This window comes from Heloderma suspectum, chromosome Z (assembly GCF_057233095.1).
Source record: "Heloderma suspectum isolate Gila_16-S chromosome Z, 16-S_ref, whole genome shotgun sequence".
Lineage (NCBI taxonomy): Eukaryota > Metazoa > Chordata > Lepidosauria > Squamata > Helodermatidae > Heloderma > Heloderma suspectum.
In genome coordinates this window covers 17,956,272-17,965,985 of record NC_139476.1, presented here as the reverse complement: position 1 = coordinate 17,965,985, position 9,714 = coordinate 17,956,272, and the positions used below count along the sequence as shown (strand labels likewise).

At 47.9% G+C, this 9,714-nt stretch overlaps 2 protein-coding genes across 2 annotated transcripts; both read right to left on the bottom strand.

Moving 5' to 3' along the window:
- Window positions 1–1,829: 1,829 nt before the first annotated feature.
- Window positions 1,830–2,660, bottom strand: LOC146333813 (vomeronasal type-2 receptor 26-like). Its single transcript, XM_084825720.1, has one exon. The coding sequence runs from the start codon at window positions 2,658–2,660 to the stop codon at window positions 1,830–1,832; it is 831 nt and encodes a 276-aa protein (XP_084681846.1).
- A 1,601-nt stretch (window positions 2,661–4,261) lies between these two features.
- On the bottom strand, window positions 4,262–8,759 carry LOC146333812 (extracellular calcium-sensing receptor-like). The gene is made up of 5 exons (XM_084825719.1): window positions 8,536–8,759; window positions 7,875–8,094; window positions 6,300–6,528; window positions 5,693–5,988; window positions 4,262–4,516 (listed from the first exon to the last, which is right to left on the bottom strand). Exons 1-5 carry the CDS (start codon window positions 8,757–8,759, stop codon window positions 4,262–4,264), a joined length of 1,224 nt encoding a protein of 407 aa, XP_084681845.1.
- Window positions 8,760–9,714: the final 955 nt, after the last annotated feature.

Below are 9,714 nucleotides of genomic sequence, written 5' to 3'. Positions count from 1 at the left end.
TTCGCAGCTGCGCAGTTCCAGGGGACGGAGAGGCATTCTCATTTATTTAATCACACTTTTGCACATTTTGGCAGCTTCGTAGCTTCGCAGTGGTTGCTTTTGGACTCAGTGCCCAAAGGCTGGTGGGAGGGCTTGGGGGAGGACCAGCTTCGCTCCAGCCACCATTGTGGAGTGATGGGTAGGCACGTACCGCTCCCGCCTTGTGAGTGGGAACCATCACGAGAGTTTCAGGCTGGGGAACTGGCAAACACATGGCGTGGAAATGAAGGGGCACAGAACGCCCACTTTTTAGCTAACAAGGGATGGACAGACACAACAGAACCCCCAAAATACAAAACAGCCACAGAAGTGTTGCACCAGACTGCATGGCTGCGCATTAAACGATAATAGCTAACCAAGGGCACAGCAGAGTCTGTTAGGGAAGCCCGCAGTCAATCGCGAGTGTAAGTCAGCAGAAACTGGTTCGAAGCTGAAATGCTGTGCAGTTGTGATGGAGTGAAGGCTGAAAGCGGTGCCACATGAACAGGGCCCAGATAACGCATACCTTACTTGTAGGAAGTAAGGACTGGACTGCTCAGGAGAAAGTATAGCAGTGTGGAAGCTTCTGTGATTAAAAAAAAGAATTAAAGGAAATTCCTGAGTGCGTGATAAGGCATACTTCTGATCCAGTTTCGCAAAGAATCTTGTGTAACTGGGAAGTTTGCACTTTCCTTTTTGTTTGAATCAGCAGAAATTGCCTGAGAAGATGTGGAATTACTGTCCTTATGCAGTATTGGCCTGACTTGAACCGGAAAGTCATGGATCGGGGTGGGGGGGTGTTGAGTGTGTTGAACCATCAGTGCCCTGCAGCATTTTCCCATCCCCATAGCCAAGTCGATCCCATTCCTAATTATGCCTTGGAAAACGTGGGATGTGCCTTTTTTCATAGCAGCTGCACACTGGGTTGACATTGTCATCAAACTGTCGACCAGAAGCCCAAGATCTCTGTCTTGGCCAGTCACAACCATACAAGTGATGTATGGGATTGCCCCCCACATCCCCACCCCAATGTGCATCACTTTACACTTCCTTACATAGAACTGCATTTGCCATGTTGATGTCCATTTTCCCACTAGGGAGTGACCCTTCTGGAGCACTTCGCAATCTCTCTTTGTTTCAACTATACCAGATTGTTTAATGATACCAACTTATTTATTTATTTATTTATTTATTTATTTATTTATTTATTTCATTTCTATACCGCCCAATAGCCGAAGCTCTCTGGGCGGTTCACAACAATTAACTTATTATACTAAATAATCTGGTATAATCAGAAGTTTGGCCACCTTGCTGCTTAGTCCTAGTCCCAAATATTTGGATTATTACTGTCAGTATTCCTACTACTATTTCTACTACTACTACTATTAAATTTGTTATTCTTACATTTATATCCTGCACTTTTTCCTCTTGCAGGTAACCCAAGGCAGCTTCCATGGGAATCTATCTCCTCCTCCATTTCATCTTCACAACAACCGTGTGACGTAGGTTAGGCGCAGAGTCAGTGAGTGGCCCAAAGCCACCCAGGAAGCTTCATGGCCGAGTGGGGACTGGAACCCACATCTCCCAGGTTCCAGTCCAGTGCTCTAACCACTACACCACACTTGAAACAAACAAACAAACAAATATATGACCAGTAAATAAACCATGTACAGAAATAATGGACTTGATTGGATAGATGTATTTTTAAATAAAATAAAGTACAATGACTCCTGTAAGGATACATAGCATGGGGAAATGTGATGGAGGGACTGGACAATGAATTCACAGTGACTTCTCTACAGTAGTAAAAATCACAGAATCTTTCTCCTTATTAGATGATCCTTGGAATTGAGATGGGGCCTCAGGAGAATAATGTAGCATTTGGGGAGAAAGATGCAACGCAGGAGACCAGCCGCAGAGGCCAAGATGGAGAGGATCTCCACGGCCACCATGGACTTTCCCTTGGTGCTCAGGTAAGTTGGCACGAAGGAGACCCACACGCTGCAAAACACCAGCATGCTGAAGGTGATCAACTGGGCTTCATTAAAGCTGTCCGGCAATTTCCTTGCTAGGAAAGCCACTGTGAAGCTGATGAGAGCCAGGAAACCCATGTAAGCCAAGACACTGATAAACATGGTGACCGAGCCTTCCTGACATTCCACGATGATCTGTCTAGCCAGGGAATGGAAGTCCAGGTTTGGGTACGGGGGAGAGGTTGCCAGCCACACAGCACAGATCACACCTTGCACAAGCGGACAGAACAGGACAATGGAGCTGGTCAATTGTCTCCCCAAGAGTTTTCTGGCCACGTTTCCTGGCTTGGTAGCCATGAAGGCCAGAACCATGGTGACAGTTTTGGCCAACATGGAAGAAACAGCCAAAGAGAAAATTATGCCAAAAGCTGCTTGTCGGAGAAGACAAGTGATGTTTGTGGGTTGGCCGATGAACAAGAAGGAGCGGAGGAAGCAGAGCAGGAGGGAGATGAGGAGGACATAGGTGAGGTCTCGGTTGTTTGCTTTGACTATCGGTGTGTCGTGATGTTTCATGAACATTGCCAGCACTAGGACAGTGATCAGAGCGAGGAAAGCAGCAAGAGTTGCTAAAATGAATCCAAGTGTCTCTTGATACGAAAGGAAGTGCATAGTTCTGGGGATACACTGGTCTTGGTTCTCATTAGGGTGTTGATCTTCTGGGCACTGAGTACAGTGAACTGCATCTGCAATGAATAACAACGAGTGAAGCATTGTGAACATGACACAGATGCTGGTGCCAGATCAGCCCACAAGGGAGTCGATGGAATTCTCCTTTCGGAAGTTTATTTTACCCCAAAGTGCAGAAACTCCCTTTCTTGGCCCTCTCTGTAAGCTTTGGCAACATATATAGTAAGAACAGAGGCAGAAAAGGTGCAAAATGCCCTCTTTTCATAGGACACTCCCTGATATCAGTCTCATGCTCAATAGTGTGCAATGAAGGAAAACCCAAATTCTGTAAGCAGAAATGAAAATCTGGGAACGAACAACTGAGCCACAACCTGTTACCTGCAGCACCTTCTGAATGCACCGATAAACCAACCAACCAGCCAACCAACCAACCAACCAACCAACCAACCAACCAACATCTGTCATTTTCTTTAGATTGAGGGCTGAGGACATTAGTTGGGGTAGAAGATGGGAAGCAGGTTCTGGAAAACACTACAGAAAAAGGGGCTATCTATCTGACACTGGGGTTACGAGCTCCAGTTGTTAAAAGGATGACCAGCCATCTGCCTGGATCAGTGTGCTGCCCAAACAGCTTCAGGCCAGATGCCAAAACAACGTACCCCTGGAAAGGTGAGCCAATGGGAATGAGGAAGTTCCAGATACTGTTTTTGTGAGCATTAGTAGACACAGAAATAGAAGATTTCTTCAGGAAATTCTGAATACTTTGCAAACAAGGAAACCACAGGAATATGCAACCTGGAATGGAATTAACCGAAAAAAATCCATTCCTGGGGAAATGGCAGACTCCTTGTCTATGTTACACTCTTCTCCCCGCTCCACTCTTGCCCCAGTACATCCTGTACATCCTACATGGCTCTTGCCCCAGTACATCCTACATGGCTCCCAGACTTTGAGCTACCTGTCCAGGTAGAAATTGTCCCTTCTGGGCAACGATCACATCTGTAGCAGCAAACTGGCTTCTCCTCTGGATCTTTTTTCCAGAGTCCTGGATGGCACCTCTGCACACACCTCGCAAAGGGGGGCTCCTAAAAAGCAGAAGACAAATAATTCAGGATATCCAGATGACAGAAATTGCACCAAGCTAGACTCAGAATGACTCAAGTTCCCATTACATGATGGATATTTCACCAATTGAGGAGGGTTGAAGTGACTTAGAACTATCGTATTCAAGGCTGATTATATATATTCACAGAGAGACAGACAGAGAGAGAGAGAGAGATGTATGCATGTATGCATACATGCATACACACACACATATATGTTGGAAGCTGCTTTCTAGCAAGTCAGACACTTGGTCCACCTAGTCTGGTATAGTCTGCATGAATTCCAACAGCTCTCCAGGGTTTTAGACAGAGGCCTTTCTGCAGCCTATGTGCAGATGTGGGGATTAAAGCTGGAACTTCCTGCCTCCAAAGATCGTGTTTGACCATTGGGCGATACCGGCACCCTGCACCCTGGACTCAAAAAGACTTTCGTCTCATCTAGAAAGACTTCTGTTCTCAAAGGACAGATTGCAACATCTCTTACTTCTCCCATGACCCCAGAAGATTCAACTCCACCTCTGCAGGCCAGATGATTGCGTCAGAGTTAATGCTGAAGTCTTGTCCTGGGGGAGCATCTGGATGCAGCCATCCAACTTTCGCAGGGGCAAAAGTGTGTTTTGGAAGGAAAATCCAGTTCACAATATCATAACTAGAGGACATCTCAGAATTATCGGTGAAATAGACTTCATCTCCAGCGCTGTTGTTAAAGCGGACGGCCTTCAAAGAGCCAAGAATCTGAAATGTAAGAGGTGCTTAGAAAATGGGCTGACTGGTTCTTGGGACTGTGAGGGAGGTCTAAAGTCTTCTCACGTACTGTGCCTGCCATTCAGGTTGGGGATTGTTTGGTTCTGTATTCTGTTGTGGGTTTAATGCTTAGATGCTTCTCCACTGGGCACTAGCCGTGAGAAGCTGCTTCCCCAGTGTTTTTGGGGGCTTGCTTGTTTCCTTCTTGCTCCAACGCACCCTTTCTAAGCCACTAACTGTAAAATATACATGTGCAGTGTAGGGATGGGGGAACGAGTGATGTGGGAATTCACCAGCATAAGCCCGATATCTGCCTCTCCTTGGTTTGTGCTTGCCTCTGATTTGGCAAGAACAGGAAAGCTGTGCAAAAAAAGGAATGAATCTCGCATTTGCATACATTTCTAAAGTTGCACAAATTTCCTCCATAGACTAAAGGGTGAAATGGTGCATTTTCAAAGTTGTGCAATTGCAAACTGTTTTCTCTTCCAAAAGCACGTATTTTCGAAAGTGAGCACCAGTTCGAGAAGTTGCGAATGTTTTGGGAGAGCACGTTCTCCTGCTCACACTCCCGTCTGGGGTGGTGAGCAGGGCATTTTTTCATGTTTTGTAAGTGGAAATTAAATTCTCCTATAGCTCTTGGAGCTTTTTGGCTCATTTCTCCTTGCTTCAACACCTCCTGCTATCTCTGTGTGGGCACGAGAAGGAGCAGGGCTCTTATCAGCAAAGACAACAACATCTGAGTTTCAGCTGCTGGCTGGCAAAAAGGAGTGTGTGTCTGTGTGTGTGGGGGGGAATCCTGCTGTCTGATACTGCAAAGTTTGGGAGCGGGATCAGTGCTGCTTTAGAGACCAGCGCTGTGTGTCGTGGGGGCTTGCTTGTATCCCCCCTCCTCATTCCCAAATACCTACACACATGCTTAGTACAGAAGTACAAAAAGTCTCTGCTACTGTCTACTCTCTTCCTAAACTCGCTCTAGGAAAATGGTGGCCCTGAAAGAATATCTATGGGGAATCTTTTCCTTAGGAACTTTAGGATTAGCTAATACAACTTTTCCCAGACTCGCCATTTGCTTCTGGTACCTGATGGTAAAACCACTTCCAGTCCCGGTTGGTAAAAAATCAACCAGGCACTTTATATGAGAGAACCAGTTCTGAAGGAGGATGTTACCTGCCATGGCTGGACGTTTAGAAGCCTCCTGCCATCCCCCATCCATGCATGTTGAGATTCAGATGAAGCCCTGGCATGCAACGTGTGTCCCACGGAGTAGACGGCATTGTAGATGTGGTAGCTGCGGCTGTTCATGCTCGCATCAAATATGGAGCCCGGCAGGTCCTCCCGTTTCTCTTCCCCTGTACACCTCTTGTCTCCCCAGTTGAAGGGTTGGCCTGGTTTCAGGAACCGACAGTCAAATTCATATTCCCACCATTTATGGAGAAAGACGTCTCCTTGTGGTTGGAGTGGATCTAAAGTGCATAAGAAATGTTTGAATGATGGCACATTCATTCTGTGCACCAGGTAGTGTGCAAAGCACCATGGAAATTTGTAAGTCTAAGTTGGCCCAACTGGGGTCTTATTGCCGCAATTTCCAAATGTGTTGTGAAGATCCAAACCTTCCTAAATGAGGTCTTGGTAAAATATTCATCCTCTGCCATTGCCAATGCAACATTTTCAAAGATCTTGGAGTCCCCGAGCAAAATCATCACTTGCAACTCAGCCCAAGCATCAGAATCGATCAGTTCTGATAGAAGGGGAACATACGCCGCGTGGATCGTACGGGTGAAGGCCACACAGATGTCATTCTGCTTGAGCAGTGGTGTCAGTGTCTGGGTGAAACGTTCACCACGGTCATCCTCGGAAGCAAACAGCCCAATCCAGTTCCAATGGAAATGCAGGAGCAGCCTGACGATGCCCTCAAATTGAGGCATTTCATTGGGATCAATGCGGAAGAAGGAAGGAAAGACCGTTTTCTCCCTCTGGATAGGTTCAAAGATGCCAAACGTGAGCTGTAGGAAGGAATTTCCAGGGGGGTGGCTGTGTTAGTCCATAGCAGCAAAAACCATGAAGAGGTTTGTGGCATTTTGAGGACTAGCTCATTCTAACTGTGTAGGACTGCATGGACTAAGGCCTACGTCAGAGGCCTGGAGTGTTACCTTGGAGGAAGACGGTCATTTCAAAAATGGACTACTCAAGGTAAGCTGGAGGTCTGAGCTGACTCTATGACCCCCCCGGGTGTGGTTTTCATCCAAATGTCAGGGGTGCTGTGAAGGTAGGACCAACACACTTCTTAGCATTGCAATGAATGGGCCTTGTTGAGTATAGCAAAAATAAAGATCCTTCACAAGCAACTTGGGGTCTTTTGAGCACCTCCCAAATCCCTCAGAATTATCTCAGGAGGAACAACTCAAGTATATCAACACATGGCAGCTGTGGGGGTCAGTTGCACCCAGAGCAACAAAGCGACCTGGAAACCCAGCTCATGAAATGGTTGGGGGGGACACAGAATACAACATGTGACACAATGTTTGTGGGGCTGAATCAGGCACCTTCAAAGTGCCCCCACTCCAAAACCCTTCTGCTAACAGCCTAGGGCACATGGCTGAAAATTGTTGTATTGGAGAGCCAGTGTAGTGTAGTGGTGAGAGTGACGGACTGGGAGCCGGGAGATCCGGGTTCTAGTCCCCACATGGCCATGGAAGCTCACTGGGTGTCTTTGGGCCAGTCACAGACTCTCAGCCCAACCTACCTCACAGGGTTGTTGTTGTGAGGATACAACGGTGAGGAGGAGGATAATGTAAGCCGCCTTGAGTTCCTTGCGAGAGGGAGAAAGGCGGGGTATAAATGCAATAAATAAATAAATAAATAAATATTGTGTATGGAAATGTGTCCCCATACCTAAAAAACTGACCGGTTTTAGATGGTCTGTGTGTGGGCGGTCTGTGTGTGCTGAGTTGGTCTTGGCAGCCAGAGCAACACAGAGTTTTGGAAACCTTGTTCATTTTTGAGTCTTTATGTTGTCACAACACTCTTTGTGTCTCCCAATCCAAATCGTATTGTTCTAAAGAAATCCCAGTGCTGGCTGGGATTAGCCATGTCACAGTGACCTAAGATGAATGGCTACTGCCAAGGGTACTATATGACAGGTTGACCGAAGTTGGAAGGTCACCTCCTCCTGCCAGGAAATACAGCGGCACCACACACCCACTGCAAGGGCAAGAGACTGTTGTCAGAGACCGGGTTTTGCATCGCTGTGTTCCTGAGTTCTGCAGAACCCGCTTACCTGAGGGATCTTGAAGATGCCCATTAGAGACGCCATCTGCCGTGAGGATGTGGATTCGAGACCCCCAATAACAGAGAGCAGTTTATCCCGTCTGTTGCATTTATAATTCGGGAAAGCTTGGCCCCGTGTGGAGAGCAGGGTCAGGGTGTTCACATAGATCCATCTTCCAACGTCGCTGTGGTCATAGATGCGGAAGCCGAGGGTCACATTGGGTAGGAGAGCTGGGTTCTCGTTGAGCTCCTTGATGGCAAATGCCAGGGCAAGGTACTGCAGGTTGTTAGTGTTTACTGGCCTGCAGTGAGAGGGACAATGAGTGTTGGTGGGATCCCAATGGCACTTGTGAGAGCAGAAGGAGATAAAGTCCTTCTGGTTCCACCGTCTCTGAATAAAGACCAGCCCTTTAGGCCAAAATCCAAGAATTCACAATCTCTCTCTCTCTCTCTCTCTCTCTCTCTCTCACACACACACACACACACACACATCTTTGTCACTGCCAGATCCTTCACACGGAACCAGATTATTGCCTAGCTCTGCCTGCCCCCCTTACACCAAACGCCCTCGAGAGCCAAGTCAGTTGTTCTCCAGGTTTGCGAAGATGTGGATCTGGACTGGCAAAGTCTCCCCAGGTCCCCAGCCCAGCCTGACTCTGAAGAGGACTCTGCAAAGCAGGTTTGAGGCTCCTGAAAGAGAAGCAGGCAGACATCTGCCCCAGATTCATCTTGTAGAAACTCACACTGGATCCTGGACCATCTGCGATGGCCCTAGAATCAATGCTTCCCCTGTGAAGCTAGGATAAACCTCGCCAAGCAGTAGATTCCCACCAACGATGAAGTCTCCTGGCTGGTAATAGTCTTCTCGCACTTCATAAGGCCTGGCCAAGAGGCAGGTGGTCCTCAGCATTGCCTGCATGGCCAGAGTCCGGTTCCAAAACAGCAGCAGCAGCAGCAGCTGAACCATCCTCGGTAGGAAGAGGCTTTTCCTCCCAGGCCAGCGTCCAAGCAGAACCTGAAGGAGAGCCGGCTAGACAGGCTCCAGCAGGGGAATGAGGTCTTGGCTAGCAATGAGAGGATGCTGAGTGGTCCGACTTCAACCCAGGCCCCCATGGAAGGGCTCAGGGCATATTCATGTGAAGCAAGTGTTGGCCTGGAGTTCTCTGTTGTTGACGTGCTGGATGGAAATCCATGGGGGCTTCCTGCAGAATTACTGTCATTACCCTGGTAACACCAAGGGAGAGGAAGAAGCAGGGCCCCGCAGCGCTGGGCTACCTTTGCACCTCGAACGGTGAAAAACATGTTTGCATCCCTCTTTGGCTCTCTGTGGGGCAGGTGGAGTTCACGATAGTCATCAGGTTCTGCCCTTCGGTCTGTGTAAAGTTGAGCACCGGAATCCAAGATGGAGCCCAGGCACGTGCGAAGTTCTTTCCCCAGACAGATGGCTGGGGAAAGGGAGAATTGCGCCCCCCCCTTAGCGAAGTGTGTGCAGAGTAGGGATGTCAGAGAATGTCTCCACGAATCTCCGGGCGGCCGAATGCCAATGCATTCAGCCCCCCGAAATTGGTGGAGAAATGGGCGCCGCCATTTGCATTCCTTAGTTTGGCACGGGTAGTCTACGTAAATATTTACGTAGACTACGGTGAAAATAAGGGCAACGCTATAAGGCACAACCGTTTCTCCACCAATTTCAGGGGGCTGAATGCGTTGGCTTTCGGCCTCCCGGAGATTCGTGGAGAAATTCTCTGACATCCCTAGTTGTGACCCCTTCAAGACTCGCAAATGAACAAAGTTTCCAAAACTCTGTTGCTCTGGCTGCCAAGACCAACTCGCCACACACAGACCGCCCACACACACCCCATCTAAAACCGGTCAGTGTTTTAGGTATGGGGACACATTTCCATACACAATAGCATTATTTT